Source organism: Suncus etruscus, chromosome 4 (genome assembly GCF_024139225.1).
Source record: "Suncus etruscus isolate mSunEtr1 chromosome 4, mSunEtr1.pri.cur, whole genome shotgun sequence".
NCBI lineage: Eukaryota > Metazoa > Chordata > Mammalia > Eulipotyphla > Soricidae > Suncus > Suncus etruscus.
The window spans coordinates 57650280-57673621 of record NC_064851.1 but is presented as its reverse complement, the minus strand read 5'-3'; the positions used below and the strand labels follow the sequence as shown (position 1 = coordinate 57673621).

At 45.0% G+C, this 23342-nt stretch overlaps 1 protein-coding gene across 1 annotated transcript; it reads right to left on the bottom strand.

The window, feature by feature from the left end:
• Positions 1-8051: 8051 nt before the first annotated feature.
• On the bottom strand, positions 8052-11725 carry PNRC1 (proline rich nuclear receptor coactivator 1). The gene is made up of 2 exons (XM_049772321.1): positions 11187-11725; positions 8052-8804 (listed from the first exon to the last, which is right to left on the bottom strand). Exons 1-2 carry the CDS (start codon positions 11718-11720, stop codon positions 8361-8363), a joined length of 978 nt encoding a protein of 325 aa, XP_049628278.1. The 5' UTR covers positions 11721-11725; the 3' UTR covers positions 8052-8360.
• Positions 11726-23342: the final 11617 nt, after the last annotated feature.

Below are 23342 nucleotides of genomic sequence, written 5' to 3'. Positions count from 1 at the left end.
ATTCTCAGGTTTGAAGATGTCACTATGGAATATAGCTAGATAGATAAATCTACATTGTGTATGGATATGTGTCAGAGGAAGTAGAATGTAAAAGTATTATGGGATTGTTTTGATTATTTAATTCACCCAATTAAAAGAGGATGCTGAGAGTAAGGTTGTTAATAAAGGGGCCAGGGGCCAAAGTGATAGCACAGTGGGTTGAGCCTTTGCCTTACATACTGCTGACCTGGGTTCCTGAGTTACATACATATGGCCCCCTGAACAGCTGCAAGCGGCTTCTGTCTTGCAGCGCCAGTGCGATTTTGGTGAATCCACTTCAGGGAGAGTGGGTTTCCCGAACCATTGTACAGAGAAATATGAAATAAATGAAACCACACAGAGTATGTGGGGTCAATACATCTTCTGGCAGAGTGCGACAAGTTTAATTTTTTGAGCAGGGGAATTTTGGGGGTAAAATTAGCCAGAGGTAAAGAATAGTTAAATCACAAAGCATAGTACAATAGTAACAATACCTAAACTATGGGTGTAACTGTAAAAATTCTAGGTTACAAAAGAGAAGGTTACAACTCAAGGTAACTCTTTTTTTTTTTTTTTTTTTTTTTTTTTTTTTTGGTTTTTGGGTCACACCTGGCAGTGCTCAGGGGTTATTCCTGGCTCCAGGCTCAGAAATTGCTCCTGGCAGGCACAGGGGACCATATGGGGCGCCGGGATTCGAACTGATGACCTCCTGCATGAAAGGCAAACGCCTTACCTCCATGCTATCTCTCCGGCCCCTCAAGGTAACTCTTTTGCAAGCTTACTTTAAATGCAAAATTAGGATTAGGAGGGAGTAGAAAATATCTAGGAACTTGATCTTTACTAGAGGTTAAGTAAAGGAAGGAACCAAATCCCAAAAATGAGTTTCCCTATTTTTAAAGGAGAGTCAATAGTCAATAGCTAGGATCTGCATTCTGGTTACGCCCTTGATTACCAGGAAATGCAGCTGCAAGGACATATTTGAAAAAGAAAACATATTGTCTTCGCTTTTAGGGCTGGCTATTATCCAGAAAAGGGGTTCTCAAATAAAATTTGGTGCTGGAATTTGAGCCAAATTATTTGATAGAGGCCATTTTGCCTGATAATTACAAAGGAGAATAGCCAAATACTGACTGAAAATGTAATGCCAAGCATCTCTTTGGAAATTCCTCAACCATCCATGCAAGGGAAAAAGGCATCCACAGAGGGCCATTTGAGGAACCCCATGGGGCTTAAATTAGTTCTACCCACCAGGAAAATCTGAGGATACATCTGGTGGGCTGAGCCCCCCTAAAAGCTTAGTTATGCCCTGGCACTGAACCTGCTAGGGATGATTTCTGAGCATAGCTAGGAGTAACCCAATAGCATCTAGGTGTAGCCCAAGTCCCCCAAAATTAAAAATAAAAATAAAGGGGCCAGAGCAATAGTACTGTTGATTTGGTACTTGCATTGAGTTTGATCCCTGGCATTCCATATAGTTCCACCAGGAATAACTCCTCTAAGTTCTGAACCAGTATTAAGCCCTGAGCACTGCTGGGTGTGGCCCAAAGAGAAAAGATTATTAATAAAGAAATGTTTTACACAACTATAATTTCCTTTAAAGGAATTTATGTGGGTTCTTTTCAGGTTTAATATAGGAACTACTTTTCCTCTTTTTATTTTTTTTATTTATTTATTTTTTTTTTTGGATCTTAAAGAATAAGTTAATGTCAGTGGAAATTAAAATGGTCTTTACAACTGCTTCTTTGTTCCCTAAGCAATATTCAAATATTTAAGTGTGTTGTTCGGGGGCCATACATTATACTGGTTTATTTTTTATTTTTTTGTTTAGTTTTTGGGCCACACCCGGTGACTCTCAGGGGTCACTCCTGGGCTCTGAGCACTGAAATCGCTCCTGGCTTGAGGGGCCACATGGGACACCGAGATTTGAACTACCGTCGGTCCTGGATCAGCTGCATGCAAGGCAAATGTCCTACTGCTGTGTTATCACTCCAGCCCTTGTTTTTTTGTGTGTGTTTGTTTTTTAATGTTTATCATGAAGCAAATTGACTAAAAGTAATTAAATCAAGGCTAGAGAGATTGCAGAGCAGTTAAAGCTCTTGCCTTGCATGCAGCTGACCTGGGTTTGATCCTCAACATCCCATATGGTCCACTAAGCACCACCAGGAGTGATTCCTGAGAGCAGAGCCAAGAGTAAATCTTGAGCACCACTGGGTGTGAACCCCCACCCCTCCAGAAAAATTTAAGGGCTAGAGAATACAAGAGAGAGGGAGCTTATCTTGCATACAGCCAACTCCATCCTCACCATTGCCAAAACCCAGCCCTTGAGAAAAACCAAGTTTGCCTATCTCCTTATCTCAACCCCCCAATTATAGTTGAGTCAAAACCTAAAAACTTTTTAAGACTATATCCTAAGAAGTATTAAGTATAATTATAAATGGTTTTCCTTTGTTTTATTTTGGAGTGATTACCAGCACTGTTTGGGGGCTATTCCCTGCTTTGCTAAGGGGTCTTCCTCAGTGGTGGTCAGGATCATGTGTATCAGAGATGGTACCCTGGCCTCCTGCAAGCATTTTGAACCATCTCTTTTAACATTCCATTAGTTTTCTTTATCTTAGATTCCGCAATACAGGTTTGGAAAGGTAGGAAGCAAACTAGTTGAATTTGTGCACTGCCTTGCTCATGTAGGTATGCTGGCCAGCTTCTGCCATCCTTTCTATCGCTAGGATATCTCGGTCATGCACAGGTTGAAGTTTCCTCTCAAACCCAGGGATTATTCTAAGCCCTTTCAGAATCTTAATCATCTCTATCTACCCCTTTAATCTTCCCTAGTTAATATCTAGTCCCTTTCCTAAGTAAACCCAGGACTTAAAAACATTTTTTAAGGTAATGAATAGTCATTTCTGTCTATAATACCTTTGGTGTTTCAGTCATTGGCTAGATTTGTTATTTTAGTGTATTATAATGAAATAACCAGCCTACTTGACTGCAAAGAAAAATATTCACGATAAAAATTTTAGAATATTATGTGTTGTATGTTACATATGAGCTTGTAGCTGGGGAGATAGTATAGACTAGGGTGATTGCTTTGTACATGTTAACTCAGATTCAACCCCCAGCATCCCATAGGGCCCCCTGAGCCCACCAGGGGTTACCTTGAGCATTGCTGTTGTGGTCCATAAATATATATGTGTGTGTGTGTGTGTATGTATGTATGTATATATATATAGATGTTTTTATATATGAGCTTATAGGGCTCTAGGGGCCGAGACATCATACAGTGAATAGAGCACTTGTATAGATTTGAGTACCTGATGGTCCCCTGAGCACTGCTAGTAGTGATTCCTGAGTGCAGAGCTTTGAATAAGTACTGAGCACTACCAGTTGTAGCAAAAAAAGTAAGTGAAATTACTAATATTCAACATGTGTAATGTTGGAGTGGGCTAGTAAAGCCTTAATTTTTCCAAATTAACAGTCTTTAGTAAGAGGGATTGGAGAGAGAGGAGATAAGTCACTTGCCTTGCATGTAGTAACTCCAGTTTGATCCCTGGCATTTGTCTATGGTAAACCAGTGTTCCAACTTTGGAAGAGATCATTGAGAGCCCTTATTTGATAGTAAGGTCTGCCAAATTGTAAATGTCTCTAGTGTTTTGATAAAGAACCAAAGCCCTGTTTGGTTTCATGCTGCCACATAAAGTATAATTATAGTTTCTGTCCGCATAAAGATCTATTAGAATGGAATTTTGAGTCTGATCTAATTTAAAAGTTTGCCTGTTGGAAATAACCAGAAGGCATCTAAATGTCTTTAACCTGGTACCCCCTCCCCAGACTTCTAAGAACACATTTGTAATTTGGTCTTGACTGGTCAGATCTCTAGGAATAAAAGATCTGTATTAATTTAGGACATATAATTCAGAACAAAACATATTGCCTACTTTGGAGGAATTCTAATATTTACTACCTTTAAACTAGGTATATAACTTTCTTTTGCTACTTTATGTTCTAGATTAGTAACTTTTCCCTGATTCTTAAGTTGCATAAAGGATGAGTGAGTACAGAGCAGGCCTGGATCCACAGCTGGATCCCATGCTTTGCATGCTGGTACCTGGCACTGCTACTTGTGGCAAAAAACGGTGTTGGTGACTAGGTAAACTATGTTTTCATCTTTTATTTTGGGGCACATGCTCAGTGTCTACTCCTGACTCTGAGCTCTGGAATCACTCCTGTTGTGCTTAGGGACCATAAATAGTAGAGGGGTCAGCTGTATTCAAGGCAAGCACCTTACCCACTATCTCAGCCCTCATTGTTTTTAAGAATGTGATTGTGATTGGAGCAGACTGGGAAGGTGGCTTAGCAGCAGAACAATTGCTTTTGCACATGCCGTACTTGGGTTCATCAATACTAAACACAAAAATCGTAGAGGAATAGCTCAAAGACTGAAACTTCCTTTGCACAGGGGAAACTCAGGTTAAAGCCCAGATGATGAATGGTCCTACAGACACTGTTAGTACCTTCTATCCTCAAGCAGAGTGTACCTGAACAGCCAGATATAGCCCAAAAGCTAGAGATACAGTTCAGAGGTATAGGATCAGCCATGAAAAGGAAACTCCAGCACTAAAAAAAGTGGGGCAAAAGAAATAGTATAGGGGTTAAGGTGCTTGCCTTGCACTACCCATCCTATTAGGTTCCTGGACACCACCAAGGGTCACTCCTAAACAGGAAGTGTTGCCCTTGAGCAGTGCCTCCTATGAGGCCACCTAGAAAAAAATATTTTCCTCCTAATATGCATTACTTCATTTAACTATAACTTAATAAATTATGTAATCATGTCATTTTTGACTTACCATGATTATCCCAGTACGTTGCATCTTTTTTTTTTGTTGTTGTTGTTGTTTTTGGTTCACACCCAGCGGTGCTCAGGGGTTCCTCCTGGCTGTCTGCTCAGAAATAGCTCCTGGCAGGCACAGGGGGACAATATGGGACCACCGGGATTCGAACCAACCTTTGGTCCATGCTTGGAAGGCAAACGCTGCTGTGCTCTCTCTCTCCGGGCCCTAGGTTGCATCTTTTGGTCTCCCATTTTACCATTTGAATCCAGAGGCTGATAATGCCATGTCTGTGTAAAGCTATTGCTCTAGTCTAAAATGTTTACCAGTCCTATCTTAAGGAAAACATTACTATAAATGCTGCTCTAGGAAATGAATTCAAAGATCTCAACAATAAACCCTGGGGAATGCAACACAGAAGGGAGAAGAGCTCATCTGCCCGCCCCCGCCCCCCCCCCCCCCGTGTCTGAGTGGAGTGGAGCTGCGGAGGGGGAAGGGGGAAAGAGGAAAGGAGGGAGAAGAGAGCAAGCTTTATATTTTAGTTTTTTTGTTTTATTTTGTTTTTTGTGTTTGGGCCACACCCGGCAGTGCTCAGGGGTTACTCCTGGCTATCTGCTCAGAAACAGCTCCTGGCAGGCATGAGGGACCATATGGGATGCTGGGATTCAAACCAGACACCTTAGGTCCTGGATTGGCTGCTTACAAGGCAAATGCCGCTGGGCTATCTCTCCGGCCCCAAGCTTTATATTTTAAATTAAACCATGACATTTTAAACCAGCATTTAGGCCAGAGATAGTAAAACCAGTAAGCCTTGCTTGCTGGCTGACCCATGGGCTCTAAGAAGCCTAGTTTACATGCTTGACTGGTTTCCCTCAACCAGAGTGAACACAAAGCTGGTGCCTTGACTTTGGATCTCTTATGCTACACAACTGTAAAAAATAAATTTTGAAAAAAAAATTAAAAAAAAAAAAAAAAAAAGGGCCCGGAGAGATAGCACAGCGGCGTTTGCCTTGCAAGCAGCCGATCCAGGACCAAAGGTGGTTGGTTAGAATCCCGGTGTCCCATATGGTCCCCCGTGCCTGCCAGGAGCTATTTCTGAGCAGACAGCCAGGAGGAACCCCTGAGCACTGCCGGGTGTGACCCAAAAACTAAAAAAAAAAAAAAAAAGACAAGAGGGAGGACAAAATAAATAAATTTTGGGTTTGGATAACTATGTGGTGCTAGGAACTGAACCCAATGCTTTTGCATTTATAGGTTCCTGACCAACAAATTTCTGTTATTAAACCACTAAGCATTTTGACAGAAGTCCAGAGTAAAGATAAAACTACATTTTGTTTTCCACTCCATTTCAAATTTTGAGAAAATGGTCACTAAACCACCTGTAGCCTTGTCAAAGCCAATACATTTCACTTTAAATTTCTATTTCCTGGTGGTGCTCAGGGCTCACTCCTGGCAAAACTTGAGTGACTTTAATGGTATCAGGGATGAAACCTGGACCTTCCGCATGCAAAGCCATGTGCTCCAGTGTTATTTTTTCAGTCTTTGTGTGTATGTGTCCAAAGCTTACTCCAAGCATTAGTATCATTAGTAAATGGTATAGTATATGATGTTATTAATTCATCAGGGACCTGCTATGTCTAAGGAAACCACCTAAATCCCCGAAATCTCTCCAGCTCATTATTCCTTTTCAAAGAGCTGCCATTCCTTTCCAAAAACAAATAAAACAAAAAACTCCTTTTCTAGGGGGCCAGAGAAATAACACGTTAGGGTTTTTGTGGCCGACCCAAGACTGACAGTGGTTCAATTCCCAGCACCCCATATGGTCCTTAGAGCCTGCCAGGAACGATTGATTTCTGAGCACTGTTGTGTGTGCCCCAAAACCCTTTAGTACGTTAATACACCTTTTTGTGATCAGAACTGATTTGTTTTTGGACCACACCAGGCAGTGCTCTGAGGTTACTCCAGGTTCTGTGCTCAGAAATCACCCTTGGCAGGCTTGGGGTACCATATGGGATGCTGGGGATTGAACCTAGGTCCCTCCCAGGTTCGCATGCAGAACTACAGTTGTGCTGTCACTCTGGCCTCAATTATCAGAATATTAAACCTCCTTTCGGGATCAAACTTGCCTGAGTAATAGCAGCACCTTTTTCTCTTTTTCCAGATCAAAGCATTTTATTGGTGGGGGAGGTTTTTAGGGAAGGATAATCTGATGTCCTTGGCGAGCCAGGATCTGTTTTTAATGGTTTTTAACTCCTAGTATCATTTATACACAGCCATCTTTAGCTTTGTACCACTATGTATATACTAAGAGTTGTGTTTGAGAATTTCTTACTCAAATGCAACTTAATATGTAGAACTAAAAGTTTTGAGTAAATTTTTAAGTGAAAAGACAGGGCATTAAGTAAAATATATACTTAGCAAGTGGTGATGCAGGAATGCACAGCCTCAAAGCAGGCAATTTTTTTAGGTCACAACTAGCAGTGCTCAGGAATCACCATTCCTGGCATTGCTCGAGGGACCCTATGGGGTGCAGCCATTGAACCCAGAACAGCACCATGCAATTGGGTCATCCTACTCACCGTATTATCTATCAATCCAGCCCCTATTTTAAGTAAATTAACTACTTTGGGCAAATTCCAAGAAAAGATGCATCTCCCTTTAAAGATAGCAGTGTTTGTCTTGTTTGGAGGCCATACCCAGTTGTGGGTTCAGGGTACTGTATATGGTACCTGAGAAAAATTTTAGTGTACTCAAGGCAAGCACCTAAACTTTTGTTCTATTTCTGAGGTTCTTTAGGTAAGTGTTACATTAGAGGCTAAATTGCAGGAGGGAGGTCAGAAGTATAACAACAAGCTCTCTACGAATGCATTAAATACACATTTCCTAGACACACAGCCACACACAGACAGAGCCGAGACATTTAAAAGGGGAGGGCCAAATTATTATTTTGAAAATTGATTACAACCGATTATGTTGGCATTCAAATTAGCGGCATTTTAAATTTGGATCAAAACCAATATCCAGAAACTTGGTGAATATGGGAATGAGTCTTCCACTAATTACAGATTAAAAGTAGAATAATTTAGAACAAACTCTTGTTTACAATGATTATACCATAGATTTAAATTTCAATAGTGGATTAGTAGTGAACTGTTCATATTTTCAGCTTGAGATTAGGCAATTTTTTTTTTTTTGTGGGATAAACCTCAGTACCTAGTACAAATAGGGCTTTTATGTTCCTTAGCATACTTTCTCCTTTGTATATATACAAAATACCTCTACCATTGGCAGGGCAAAATACACTTTCATAACAAAACTATAATGTACCTTTTCAAGTATGAACAATATGCACATAATACATGGTATACAGTATTTACAGAATGGAAAATATAATACAGCTGTTTGTCATTTTTAAGCTTGCCTTTTGCACTTGCATATTTTAACAAGGCAATTTCCATTTTCTGTACCAATTTAAGTGTCCGGGGATTGTGGAAAAACTTTTTACGTACATACTGAGATCTAAGTTTGAACTTTTAGAAGAGTTTTTAAGTGGACTGCCATCAACTCCCTATTTTGGTTGGAGTTTTCAATAGTGCTTCCCATCCAGTGGCTGGGCGGCTTTGGAAGAACACTTGGAGAAGGTGGGTCACTAAACTTGGCCCCAGCATAATTTTCCTTTTGGCTTACTTCAGTTAGAAATGCAGATTTTTTCAACTGCATGTTTTTAATGTTCTCCGTATTTTTAAAAGGCTTTTTTTCCTGCTTTTGAATCATATCAGACGAAACAGAATCCCGACAAAGGTTGTTTTCATTGCTTTTTGTTGAGGTGATCATGGTGAGTGACAAATGGCATTTGCTTTTCTGTCTGTTTATCTTTGGTTGTTCACAGAAGTGTACACCATGAACAAGTTGGCCATAAGGAATAACAATTTTCTCTGGTTTTCCCATCTTTGTTTTTAAAACCTGTAAGACAAGGAACACAAGTGAATCATCTCACGATAGAAAAGCTGTCAAATTTCACCTACGTATTTGCATGCGATGACTAAAATACACCTCTCATTTTACTACTGAAAACATAATCACCAGTTATCAGGATGAAATTTGTGAGCACGTTTTAACATGTCAGACTTCTATAAAACCCAAAGTAGGGGCCTCAAGTGTGGCACAAAAACAAAACAAAAGGCAGATGTCCATCGTTCCATATCTACAGAAGTTATGTGCTATACTCATTATGCTCAGAATTTTTGAGAAATATAAAACTTATTTTAAAAGTTGATAAACTCGCCAGTTTGTGCCAACAGTATTTTTCTCAAATCTGTTTTTGGTTTTTAGGGTCATACCCTGAGGAATTAAGGGGTTACCCCTAGCTCTTCGCTCAGTATTTATTTCCGGCAGTGCTCTGGATCTGTAGACCATGTGGGATGTTGATAATTCAACGAAGATCAACTGCCTACAAAGGCAACGGGATAGTGCCCACTATCCCAAATACACCCACACACCTTTTTTAAAACATTCGAGTAAGGGCTAAGAGTGCAGCTCAGAGGATATTTAACACTGCTTGTGAGACCCTGAGTTTGATCATACGAAAACACCAGTATTCACCTTTTCTGTATGCACTTGCTTGTAATAAATGCCTAAGAAAAATTCCTGCCTGCACTCTACTTTCGGCATTAACTGCCTCAAGAACTCTGGGGCCTAAATTCTATTCCCATAAAACTTAAATGTGATCTTTATGTAAAATCACAAATGGCTGGTAAAACAAATACTGCCCCCCTTGCCTTGGTAAGGACGCAAGGCACAAAAACAGCACTTGGTAATAAAACTACCATTTCAACGAAACACTTATTTCCAAATTCAGCAGTTAGAGAAATAAGTACACTGACAACTATCATAACAAAGCGAATAAATGAGGGAAGTAGAAAGCCTATCTCAAATACAAGTGGGGGGGGGCTTTGGGGGAGTGGGGAGCAGGGAGAATCGGGGCACTGGTGATGGGAATATTACACTGGTGAAGGTGTGTGTTCTTTATATGACTGAAACCCAACTACAATCAATTTTGTAATCAAGGTGTTTAAACAACTATATAAAAATAATAAAATAGTAACACATTGGAAAAAAAAAAGCTTTTAAAACTAAATTAGGTGCAACTGCTGACAATCTGTCGATACAATAGGCAAATGGCAAACCTCTTGCCCCTCCCTACTAATTATGAAGTAATCTTTTTTTTTTTTTTTTTTTTGGTTTTTGGGCCACACTCAGCGTTGCTGGCTGTCTGCTCAGAAATAGCTCCTGGCAGGCACGGGGGACCATATGGGACACCGGGATTCGAACCAACCACCTTTGGTCCTGCATCGGCTGCTGGCAAGGCAAACGCCGCTGTGCTATCTCTCCGGGCCCTGAAGAAGTAATCTTAAGAGCCCTTAAAGGAAAATGATAGCACAGCGGGGAGGGCTTTTGCCTTGCAAGCGGCGATCCGGGTTTGATCCCCGGCATGCTTTAGGATTCCAGAGCCTATTTCAGAACACAAAGCCAGAGTTAACTCCTGAGCATCACCGGGTGTGGTCCCAAAACAAGAAACAAGCCTTCCGAGAAAACGGTTGCGGTTGCTCGTTCTTGTCACTGCTAGGGTTTGGATTCACCGGGAGTTAACCGCGGCCGGGATCCACTTTCTTCTTTCCCCTGTTCAGTGAGGAGCACGGAACTACGGATCGCCCTCTTTACATTGCCCAAGCAATGTTCTTTCCAAGAACTATCTTCCCTTTCCCAGCCCTACTGCCTCCCCCCACCAGAGGGTTTTGTTTTGTTTTGAAAACCGGAGGCAAGGGCAAGCCCCGCAAGCAGCCAGCAAGCGCAGGGACCCCGGCTCCGGGAAAGGTAGCCGGGCACTTGGCTCGCGTCGTCCCCATGGCAGTCAGGGACGGGGCCAGGAGCGGGAGAGAAACCTTCGCGAAATCCACCAACCAAAACCCAACTTCGGCCCCGCCCGGAGCGCGGCGGAGGGAGGCCGGCACACAACGCGCTGACGTCACCCGAGCGGCCCGACCCGTCGGCGACGGAACGCCGCCAAAGCCTTCTAAATCGGGGCTGTTGCCGGGGCAGAGCGCGCCGCTCATTGGCTGAGCGCGGGAGCCAATCAGAAAAGCGGGAGCGCGCGACGCCCCGCCCCGCCCCTCCCTTCCGCCCACCTCCACTCGTCAGAGCCGGAGCCCGGCGCGCGTCACGGAAACTTCCCGAGTGCGGGGCCGGGCGGGCGGGCGGGCGGGCGGCCCGCCCGCCGCCCGCCCTCCCCCACGCGCGGGGCTCCGGGCCCACAGTGCCCCCAGCGGTCGGCCGGAGCTCACGCACCTCTCTTCGCAAGGAAGGGTGGTCGAGGGGGACGAGGCCCGGGAAGAGCGCGGCGTCCTCGGGGCGGCTGGCGGCGCGCGCGGGGGCCGGGCTCAACGAGGCGTTGGCGGCGGCCTGCTCCGGGACTTGCGGGCCCGCCGCGGGGCTCCGTGCGGCCGCCTCCAGGCTGGGCCGGTGCTGCTGGAACTGGTGGAAGCGGCTGGGCAGCTGCCCCGCCGGGCTGCTCCGCACCTTCTTCCTCCGCCGCTTCTTCGGGGCGGCGCGCGCGGTGGCGGCGGCGGAAGCGGCGGCCAGGCCGCAGCCGGGGAGAGGCGGCGGCGGGGCCAGGCCGTGCGCGTCCCCCGCCGCGAGGAAGGGCGGGAGGAACAGGGTGGGGGGCAGCGCGCGGGGGTCCGGGATCCGGGGGGGCGCGGGCGGCGGCGCCGAAGTCATCAGCGGGAGGCTCCCCAGGTAGCCGCGGGCCGGGAAGCCCAGGGGAGCCAGACGGCCGCCCAGGAGGAGCGGCTCCCGCTGAGGGACGGAGACGACGGTCATCGCGAGCGGAGGGAGCGGCAGCAGCAGCCGGGCAGGGAGAGGAGGAAGCGGAGCCGACGTTTGGTCAAAGGGCGGCGGCGACAACTGCCAGGCGAGGGCGAGCGAGGAGAGCGCAGAGCGGCATAGCTGGGTGGAAGCGGCGCAGCAACAAATAGCTTTGGCGTCGGGGTCTAGTGTTGTTATCCGAAGCCCCGCCCCAGGCACGCCCACTCCGCGGCAGGCCACCAATCGGGGTGGGAGCTTCAAGGCCACGCCCCCTGGGCTCCGCCCCCGCCCCTCCTCCGAGAGACACAAACAAGCCCCTGGAAGCTGCCCCGGCACAAAGGGCGCGCAGCGCGCAGGCGTGCCGACGAGCTCGCTTTCGGGAAGAGACTGGCCCGGGAACAATGAAGTTCCGTCTCAGCCCCACCTCCCCCGCCCTTTCCAGCTCGGCCCCTTCCTTACGCTGCAGGCCCTGCTCACCAGGCCGGATCCGAGGAGAATTTGGAAATTGGGGAAGTGAGAGGAGATGACGGAGGGAGGGAGGGAGGCCGGAGAATTAGAAGCTGTCAAATTACACCCCCTTGGCCTCTGACCTTGGGGGGCTGGAGGGGGAATCTTTTTTTTTTTTTCAACCAACAAATGGCATGATAGAGACAGTCCATATTTACAGTTTTAAGTGATGCTCACGATATCTTTATTTACTGGGCTCAGCCAAGCAGCCCACTGCTCCTAGTCATTAGAGCCATAAAAGACATAAAGAGCCAGAGGAGTGACTTAATTGAAAGTGGCTGCTGTGGGTATAAAAAAGTTCTCAGCAATCGCTCATTGGAAATCGGGTATTGAAATTTTTTGCTGCTTTCCGACTCGGACTGAAATTTGGGCTCAGCAATATGACCCTTGTGTCTTTAAGGGTTCTTCCAAATTTTGGTGCATTTTTGCGGCCTGCCTTGTTGACATCAACCTCTTCAACTCGGCACGGAATTTACACACAATGAAGTGTTGTGACTGTCAAGCACTTCTGTGCCAATGACTTTTTCACATACAATGACTTTTTCACATAATCTCTGTTGAAACTCACGGCTGTGTTAAGAAATAGGTACTCTGTTTTATGAGAGAGAAGACAGGTATAGTAGCAAAATACTTGTCAAGCTGAGGATAAATAGAGATTTTGATCTTCAAATCCTAGTCTGGCAGAACCAACCTTTTAATATTACCCTTATTATACTAAAAGTCACAGACCTCTATACTTCTACCCTCTAGCCAGTATATTTTCAGCCTTAGAGTGCTTGACAATGTGTTATAATTGATATGAAATCTGGCCAGAGGGAATATCCAGATTAATGCTCTCCTGTCACTTTATATACTTCTATCATTGACTGGGTATTTACTGCCTTTGGGTGTGCCAAATTTCATTCTTGCACTTTCAACATGTAATATAGGTTGAAAATCATGTATTTCTAGAGCTGTAAAAGATGTTATGAAGCTTTTAATTCAAGTCCTCAAGTCTGCAATATTTTTATTTTTAAATATCTTTTAAGAAGTCTGCAAATTTAGATTGTATTTCAGAACAGTAAGGAGAATGATTGGCTAGAGTTTGAAAGAGCCAGCAAAAAGTAAAAAACCTTTGGAATGTAGGTAATTCTTGTTTTAGTGAGAGTTTCAACTTTTCCTAAGCATCTTTTCATCTGTTATCACATTTTATTCCTACTCTAATCCATTAAAGTAGTTGTTTTACTTTAAACAGAATTGTAAATAAGATTTCTAGAAATAAAGAAATCAGTAAGTTGGGGACTAAAATCCCATAAACTGATTACCGTATTTTTTTTCTTTTGGTTTTTGGGTCACACCCGGCTGCGCTCAGGGGTCACTCCCAGCTCTATGCTCAGGAATCGCTCCTGGCAGGCTTCAGGGACCATATCGGATGCCGGGATTCGAACTGCCGTCTTTTTGCATGCAAGGCAAATGCTTTACTTCCATTGTCTCTCTCCAGCCCCCTCCAACCTGGGTTTGAGTCATAAATAATAGTTGAAAATTGTAGCTAAAAACACAGAGCATACACCCTGCTTTCCCCTAACCTGATTGGCTGAAGCACGTTGTAAGTATCCCACTCTCACCTAAAATAAATTGAATAACTCCCCGATGTGGTTTATGGATGGTTTGGATCCATAAGTGCTTTACTTGCCCAGGCTCCAACATCACCTGTATCATCTACAGGAAATGATCACTCTGGACAAGGATTGGGAATTGAAGTAAAGTGATATGCATGATAACCTTTCAGTAATACTATTGCAAACCACAGTGCCTAAAAGGAAAAAGGGGAGGGAGGGGGGAGAGGGATAAAAGTGTTCTGCCATCAGAGGCAGTATAGTGGTAGGGGTGGGTGGGATAATAGAAAGGTAATTGGGAAATTGGGTGGCAGTAAATGGATTCTGGTGAAAGAATAGGTGCAGGAATATTAAATGGCCCAAAACTGAACTATCAACAGCTTTTTAATTCTGTATCTCATGGTGATTTAATAAATAAAATCCTGAACTATTTCTCCATGCCAAAAAACAATGTTTTATTTTCACAAATACTGCTGTGTCTAGTTTTTACAGTATTTCCAACAGGAGGTGTTAAAAATTTCATAGAGACTATACAAAGACTAGAATAAAATGCTTTATACATCGTCCAAAGGAGGCCAATGTCAATTTCCATCACCACATGGTCCCATGAGATTCAACAGTAGTGACACCCAAGAAACAATCTGAAAACATAAACCCCTGAGCACTATTGAGAATGCACGGTCCCCTACCCACCAAATTAGATTTTTCTTTCAATTTTTAAGCAATGGTAATTGTTGAAGGTCACCAGTGAATACATGTTTGTGGGTAAATATTAACAAATCTAAATAACACTGTAGGGTGATAGTTCGAGTTTATCATATATTTGGGAAAAATAATAAAACATTAATTGTGGGGGTGGAGTGATAGTGTGAGAATAAGTTGTCAATGCCCCCCCCTTTTGAAGGAGGGGCTAGCACAGGATGTTCTCACCAAGAAGGGCCAAAGATGTGGGCTAATGATCCTCAAAAACACTAAAGGGAGGATGTTCCCAACAATATGGCCAGAGATGGCAAAAATAATTAAACAATGAGGTTAAGGTCATTACGTAGGTTCCAAACAAACAAACTACATAGTGCACTTAGAATAGATACTATGTGGCTGTTTGAAATGTTAAGCACTGTAATCCTACATATATATTGCTTGAATATTTGATTCAGGGTCCTTGTCTAAAGTCCACTGCATTGGACAGGCTTGTACCCTAGATAGTTGAAAAATTTTGCTATTATATTATCAAGACTGGTTTCTGAGTTCTTTTTTTTTTGGGGGGGGGGGAAGCACATTGGTGGTGCTCAGGGGTTACTCCTGGCTCTGTGCTCAAAAATTGCTCTTGGCAGGCTCAGGAAACTAGATGGGATGCCAGGAATCAAACTCAGGTCCATCTTGGGTCTGGTGTGTGCAAGGCAAATGCCCTACCGCTGTACTATTGTTGTGTGATTGTTGTAATAATGTTTTTGCCTGTCATCCCACCTGGATCTTCCAGGTGGGGGTGATTAAGGAAACAAATAAATAGCTTGTTGGGGAGGCATAGGGAGCTCTTTTGCCAGAACTGACGGCTTGTTCAGTTTGCTTTTTGGAGCTGGCTGCAACTGACAAAAGACTTTCTTAGCTGAACCTTTGGTCCCCTAATATTTTGCATTCGTTGATTATTCACGTCGGATATTATTATCAAAGTCTCCCCCAAAAGGGGGGACGGAAGAATGGGATTCAATTTATCTTTTTGGGAATCATTCTTTGACTTGGAGACTATCAACAAGGGGTTTGACCTCCCCCCACATACTATCTCTATGGTCCAAGGTTTCTGAGTTCTGTGCCATGGGGGAAACTTGATTCTGGACCTTACGATTTTTGGGGACTCGTCTGGGATTGGCTCTCCCTTGGTAGGAAGTTCAGCCAGGCTTAATATAGGGAGTTACTTAAAGCCTGTAAGTGGACTAACCAGTCGAGAGACCTGTTCTATCTGGGTCTCACATACGAAACAGTCTGTGAGACAAAAGGGGGAAGGCGCCTAAGTCTGAGGCCAGCAGTGAGCCTAACGTCAAGCTGGAAGGCCCCTGGAAGAGTGAACAGGGAGACGTCCCTGGAATTCTCTGGATACCCTTGGGACGGTAAATACCATTCAGTAAGATCAGAAGGAAAAGCAGGGCAAAGGCCTTAGGATACCGTGTGCATAGTGTGTGGTTGTTATTTAGTGTGTGTTTGTTCTCTCCTGGCCTCATCTGTTGTTTTGCTTTAGTGTGTTGCCTTTTCTTTTTTTATTCCTTTAATCTATGACCTCATGGGCCAATCACAAACTACCCCTCTAACAACATGGATCAAGCTTTTTCTACCCCCAGAATTGGTGCAGGTTCATCAGAAACTAATTTCACTTCTTTCCCGGTTCCAAAGGTACTGGCTGTAAAAGTTAAGGATGGACTAAGAAATGAGAAAAAGATACCTTCCCCTGCTGTTTAGGAAAAGACACCCCCAGCTTTGAGAAGACCCCACTGTTGTTGAGAAAATGCCCCACCCCTTGTGTTACCCGATTCTAATGTATAAACTGGCCCTTTTTCTCAAAAATGCACCTTTCTCTGAAAAGCCTAAAGATTTAATAGACTTCTTTGATTCTGTCCTTTTTACTTATAAGCCTATTAGGGACAATTGCTAGCAGCTGTTAAAGACTTTGTTCAGCACAGAAGAGTGTGAGTAAATCCTGTTAGAAGTTTGAATGTTGGTGTTGCAAGTCAGCCCCTGAAGAGGTTGACTGATGGAGGGATGGAGGATGAGGTCTTTCCCCTCCAGCTCGGAGCACGAGTCTGCCACCCTGTCTAGCCAACGGTTCTGAGGTGAAACAGTGGGTAAACAGCTCGCAGACAGTCAGGCTTGTGGAAATATTAGCTTTATTAGGTGGACAAGACTGAAGTCCAAAGACTCAGCATAAGTTCCAGCCAAAAGCCCCTTGCCTTCCACAGACCCTTGTTTTTATCCCCCAGAATCAGGTACCACCCAATGGTGGGATCAGATACCAACCAATGGTGAAAGCAGAATCAGGTACCACCCTAGGGTGGGGGCAGAATGCCAGGTCACACCCTAGGATAGGGCACAATCACCGATCAGGGTAGGGTCAGTAATATAATAATCCCCTAAAATATTTACATACCCAACAGTTGGTACCTAGAGATGACAGACACCCCACCACCCAGCAGAACCTGATGAATGAAGGCTTTCCATTGAACAGGCCTAATTAGGATTTTTGACCAGGAACAAAGTAGGGAGTGTCTTCGAGTGTACCACCAGACTCTGATAGCAGGCATACATATGGCAGCAAGAAAGCTGACAAATTTGGCCAAGGTTAATGCAGTTAGACAGGAGCCAAAGAAATCTCAGCAGCTTTTCTGGAAAGGCTATATGAGGCTTTTCAGCAGTACACACCCATGGACCCCTGGCGGAGGAAACTAGGGCTGCAGTAGTTTTAACTTTTGTTAACCAGGCTGCCCCAGACATTAGGAAAAAAAATTCACAAGATAGAAGATCTAGGGGATCAGACAGTGCAAGATTTATTGAAGTTGGCAGAAAACTTACCCAATACTAGGAAAACCCTAGAAAAACGAGAAGATTGGCTGCACCAGGAGGATCAGGATAGGGCGAACAAGGTTCAACAGGAAAACAGAGTTCCAGGTCAAGGAGGAAAGGAGATAGCAGAGGAAATTAGCTAAAATACTGTATGTAGGAATAGGAATCATGAGCGGAGGAGGAAGAGACAGACCCTGGCAGGCCAGATTCAACTCATCATGTCCATGCCTGCAGAAGAATCAGTGTGCCTTTCACAAGGAACTGGGACATTGGAAAGGAGAGGACTCATGCAGGAAATCTAAATAGACACCCCACAGTGGTCCAATCAGCTGGCCCTGAGTCTTAAAGGCTGGACAGGATAGCAATTAGGGATGGGGGACTCAGAGCCCCACCCTGACTCTTAGATTTAATTCTGAATCACAATTCAGGACATTATCAGCTAAAATATTGCCTAGGGTTTTAAGAACTCTTCCACTCTCTTTAATGATGCCAGCAAGCAGAAAAGGGATTGGGAATGGATTGAGAAAGCTCAGATGGCATTGAAGCTTTGCAGAGGGCATTTCTGGAAGCATCTGCCCTGACTCTTCCCAACCGGACCAATCCCTTTCATCTTGTGGATGAAAAGAAGTGGGTATTAAAGCAGCTCCCCCCGAGAGGTGAATGACTAACCCCCAGCTGACCAAGGACTTTTGCTTGACACCTTGAGAATATGCTTCCTGGTCCCAACTTCTCTTAACCCTGACATGCTCTTGCCAAACCCAGAACTGGGGGGATTCCTGCACTGCGAAGGGGAAAGAGACTCTTTCTGCTCAGAAATAGCTCCTGGCAGGCACGGGGGATCACATGGGACACCAGGATTCGAACCAACCACCTTAGGTTCTGGATCGGCTGCTTGCAAGGCAAACACCGCTGTGCTATCTCTCCGGGCCCGAAAGAGACTCTTAAAAGCTGTGCAAATAGCTGTGCAAAAAAGTTGTAGTGATACAATGTGGTGGCTCTGTGGAAGCAAGTGGAAATAAAGTGGTAGATGCTGCCAGAGCAGCGGAATTGTACCTGTCTCAAGATGAGCTTCCCGGGGCCAGAGCGGTAGAGCAGGGCATAAGGCATCTGCCTTGCGCGCGCTAGCCTAGGTCGGATAAGGTTTGAACCCCCAGCGTCTGATTTGCTCCCCCAAACCAGGAGCGATTTTTGAGCGCATAGCCAGGAGTAACCCCTGAGCATCACCGGGTGTGGCCCCCCCTACTTCCCCCCCAAATGAACTTCCAATGCTGGTTATGTAATTATGCCCCACCAAGAATTGGTAGAGGGCCGCCGGCCCCCCTCTACTCTGCAGATGGAAGAGAAAGTAGGAGCAGAGGAGACTGAGGACAGCTGGCACCAAGACCCAGAGGGCAAACTGATGTTGCCTGAGGACCCAGGAAGGTATTTGCTTTTGCACTAACATCACACCACCCATTTAGGAGAAAGAAAGATGTTGGCTCTCCTGGACATCAGGTGGCTGAGATTTAGACATCAAAGGAGGATAACTTGAGAGCTGGTGGTGGGATGTCAGGCCTTCCAGGCAGTGAAACCAGGGAAAGTTTCATATCAACATGCAGGTATGAGGGTTAAGAGGAGAAATCTGGGGCGATGTTAGAAAGTGGATTTCACTAAAGTTTTTTTTTCTTTTTTTTTGGGGGGGAGGGATGAGAGAGACGAGAAAGAGATAGTGAAGGAGAAGGAGAGAGTGGAGAGAGGGGGGGAGGGAAGGAGGGGGGAGAGGGAGAGAGAGAAGGGGGAGGGGGGAGAGGGAGAAGGGGAAGAAGAAAGGAGTAAGAGGGAGAGAGAGGGAGGAAGAGGGAGGAGAGTAAAGAAGAGAGAGGAGGAGGAGAGGGAGAAGGAGGGAGAGGGAGGAGAGAGAGGGAAGGGGAGGAAGAGAGGGACAGGGAGGGAGAAGGGGAGGGAGAGAGAGAGGGAGGAAGAGAGGGAGGGAGAAAGAGAGAGGAAGAGAAGGATAGGGAGGGGGAGAGAGAGGGAGAGGAAGAGGGAGAGGAAGAGAGGGAAAGGAGAGAGAGGGGAAGGAGAAAGGGAGGTAGAGAGGGAGAGGGAGTTTTTCCAGACCTCGGATTTCACTAAAGTTAAACCAAGCAAGTATGGGTATAGGTATCTTCTTGTCATGATAGACACCTTTTCGAGGTGAGTAGAGTGTTCTACTGTAGTTAAGAAGCTGCTAGATGAGATAGCTCCCAAGTATGGAATACTGAAGGCAATTGGCTCAGAAAATGGCCCTGCTTTTTGTCAGTAAAATTGTATAAGAACTAAGCAGAGCTTTGAGAACAGATTGGAAATTACATTGTGAATATAACCCTCAAAGTTCAGGCCACGTTGAAAGGATGAATCACACTCTGAAGGAGACTCTTGCCAAATTAGCTATAGAGACTAGTGCAAGGACTGGATGACTCTCTTGCCTTATGCTGTGTTCCGGGTCAGAAATTCCCCCTATATTCTAAATTTGACACTGTTTGAAATAATGTATGTCCCCATTGTATGTCTCCTCCTATTGTCTCTTTTGGATTGAGATCCCAGGAGGAGGGCCTTAAGGAACTAAGCCAGGCACTACAAGCTTTACAGTGTGTGCACAATGAAGTTTGGCCAATGATTCAGGCTGCCCATACTGGAGCAAGGGAAAAGCACTGACTCTGAGCATAGCATTTCCCCTGGTGACTGAGTGTGGGTAAGGAAACACCAACAAAGAAGTATAGGCCAAAATGAAAAGGACTCTTGTGACCCCCACTGCCTTGAAGGGCAACATAAAACCTTGGATACACCACTCCCATACCCAGAAGGCCAGTGCTTAGGAAGCCCATCAGGGGCAACAAGAGTGGAAGGCTTTCTTGGACCCAGACAACCCCTTGAGATTGAATCTAAGCAGGAACAATAAACTGGATGATGGTAATAGAGCTAACTCTGGCCCCCAGTGACCTGATGAACAACATTCACCAGTCTTATAAGCAAACCAGGGCAATTCAGAGTGGGGAGACCTATGAAGAATGGAACAGGACCACTAGGGTGGCTCCTCTCCACACCTGGTTCCCTGACTTATATTTCAATCTGGAAAGGGGGAGGGGAATTAGAGAACCTAGCAGAAGCCCTTAAGTGGAGGGTTTGTCAAATTATCTCGTCCAATCAGTTCTTTATCTGCCCAGGACACCAGGGTGGGGATTGGAGGTGGAAATGTGCGGGTTTGAGTCTATATTGTGCATCTTTGACCTGTGTAGTAGCTATTGATGGACAGTGGAAAGGAGACATCAAAAGCAGATCTAATAACCATGAACTTTGTATTCCCCTATCCATTATGGACCCTAATCACAACAGCAGCATTATAGTGCCCTGAATAGTTCTAATTCTAACATTACTAGGTCGTGCTGGCTGAGCTTTGATACCCAGCCTCCATACTATGAGGCAGTAGGCCTAAATGTCATCGGTAGTATAAGCAAAAAAGAGAATCCTTCTAAGTGTAAATGGGAAAACCAAAAGTTGGGACTCATCATACAATTTGTTAGTGGATGGGCCTGGAGAGATAGCACAGCGGCGTTTGCCTTGCAAGCAGCCAATCCAAGACCAAAGGTGGTTGGTTCGAATCCCGGTGTCCCATATGGTCCCCTGTGCCTGCCAGGAGCTATTTCTGAGTAGACAGCCAGGAGTAACCCCTGAGCACCACCGGGTGTGACCCAAAAATAAAAATAAATAAATAAATAAATAAAATAAAAAAACAATTTGTTGGTGGAAAGGGAAGATGTGTGGAACTGTCCCCCAGATAAAGCAGAGGCTGTGTGCAGACAGGGAGTCAGAATAAAACATTAATGCGGGCTTAAAGTGGGTGGTTCCTCCCCCACTTTTTTCTTTTTTTGGTTTTTGGGTCACAACCGGCAGCACTCAGGGGTTACTCCTGGCTCCACGCTCAGGGGCCCATATGGGATGCCGGGATTTGAACCACAATCCTTCTGCATGCAAGGCAAACTCCCTACCTCCATGCTATCTCTCTGTCCCCTCTCCCCTTTTTGAAGTAAGGGCTAGCATAGGATGTTCTCAACAAGAAGGACTCAAGATGTGGGCTACTGCCCCTCAGGAACATTAAGGGGAGGATGTTCCCACCAATATGGCCAGAGGCAGCAAAAATAATTAAATAATAGGAGGTTAAGGTCATGATGTAGGTTCAAAAAAAATATTGCTTGAATATTTAATTCAGGGTCTTGTCTAAAATCCACTGCATTGAACAGGCTTGAACCCCAGCTTGCTGGAAAATAAACCTCCCTTTTGCTATTGTATTATCAAGACCTGTTTCTGAATTCCATGCTGGAGGGGAGCTTGATTCTGGACCTTAACAATAGCACAGTGGAGAAAACATTTGCCTTTCACTTAGCTAGCCAGGGTTCAGTCTCCAGCATGACTTAAGGTTCCCTGAGCACTGCCAGGAATGACCCCTGAGCACAGAGCCAGGAATAACTCCTGAGCACCTCATGGTGTGGCCCATAAATACAAAAAAGAAATTGCCTAGCCCTGATGCAGCCCAAAGGCATGAAGACCACATTCTTTTGACATGCAAATTCTGAGCACCTAGAGAAATTTGGGCCCCTCAGTAAAGGAAAAGCTACAGAAGAATCTATCAGATTTATGAAGTGACATTAACACAAGGGATGAGATTGTGAAGAGACCAACAGAGCAAGGTTTTCCCCATGACAGTGCCCAGATTCACTTCTTTGTATTCAAAGTTTCAGGGAAAACCCACTTGAAGGAATTTCATAAAATCTCCTGAAAGCCATTTGAGGCTTGTTCTTCAAACCTGTGTTCTTGAACACATCCTCTTTGTGTTTTTCACTTTGGAGAAGCCTGTGTCCTTTCTTGAATACATACTGTCTCTTTTTCTGTCTCCTCACAACTTTCTAAGTTTCCTCAAATAAAAAATATCTTGTTTCACTTTCACCTCCTGAAAGTGTTTTCTGTGCCAAGGTTTGGACCTGACTTTGCTTTCCTGCAGTCACTCTAGCCTGAGTCCACAGTTTCCAGCGTAAAACAAATGGACTCTAAGCACAGCCAGTGGTTGCCTCAAAACTGGCTTGGCGTGGGGGCTGGAGCAATAGCACAGTGTGTAGGGTGTTGCCTTGCATGTGGCCAACACAGGTTCCATCACCAGCATATGATATGGTCCTTCAAGCTTGCCAGGAGTGATTTCTCAGTGCAGAGCTGGGAGTAACATCTGAGCAGCTGGGTGTGGTCCAAAAACCAAAACAAATAAATGAAAGAAAAAAAAACTGGCTTGGCCTGACATCTGTACTGTGTAGGTGCTCTGGGCTGACTTTACCAGTCCTCACCCAAGCCAGGCATTTCCTGAAATGCTAGTGGCCTGGGAAATGCCTGGAGCAGAGGGGGAAGCACTCTTCTGTCTACCTCCCTTGCTCCCATTGTATTGAGCCACTGGCTATGACACTGTACATAGGATTTCTTTCTTTCTTTCTTCCTTTCTTCCTTTCTTCCTTTCTTCCTTCCTTCTTTCCTTCCTTTCTTCCTTCCTTCCTTCCTTCCTTCCTTCCTTCCTTCCTTCCTTCCTTCCTTCCTTTCTTTCTTTCTTTCTTTCTTTCTTTCTTTCTTTTCTCTCTCCTTCCTTCCTTCCTTCCTTCCTTCCTTCCTTCCTTCCTTCCTTCCTTCCTTCCTTCCTTCCTTCCTTCCTTCCTTCCTTCCTTCCTTCCTTCCTTCCTTCCTTCCTTCCTTCCTTCCTTCCTTCCTTCCTTCCTTCCTTCCTTCCTTCCTTCTTTCTTTCTTTCGTTTTTGGGCCACACCTGGCGTTGTTCAGGGGTTACTCCTGGCTGTCTGCTCAGAAATAGCTCCTGGCAGGCACGGGGGACCATATGAGACACCGGGATTCGAACCAACCACTTTTGGTCCTGGATTGGCTGCTTGCAAGACAAACGCCACTGTGCTATCTCTCCGGGCCCCTAGGATTTCTTTT

Coding starts and splice junctions, on each gene's coding strand:
- PNRC1 (XM_049772321.1), bottom strand. CDS start 11,720: ATGACCGTCGTCTCCGTCCCTCAGCGGGAGCCGCTCCTCCTGGGCGGC. Junction 8,805..11,186: donor ACCCTTCCTTGCGAAGAGAG/GTGCGTGAGCTC, acceptor CTTGTCTTACAG/GTTTTAAAAACAAAGATGGG.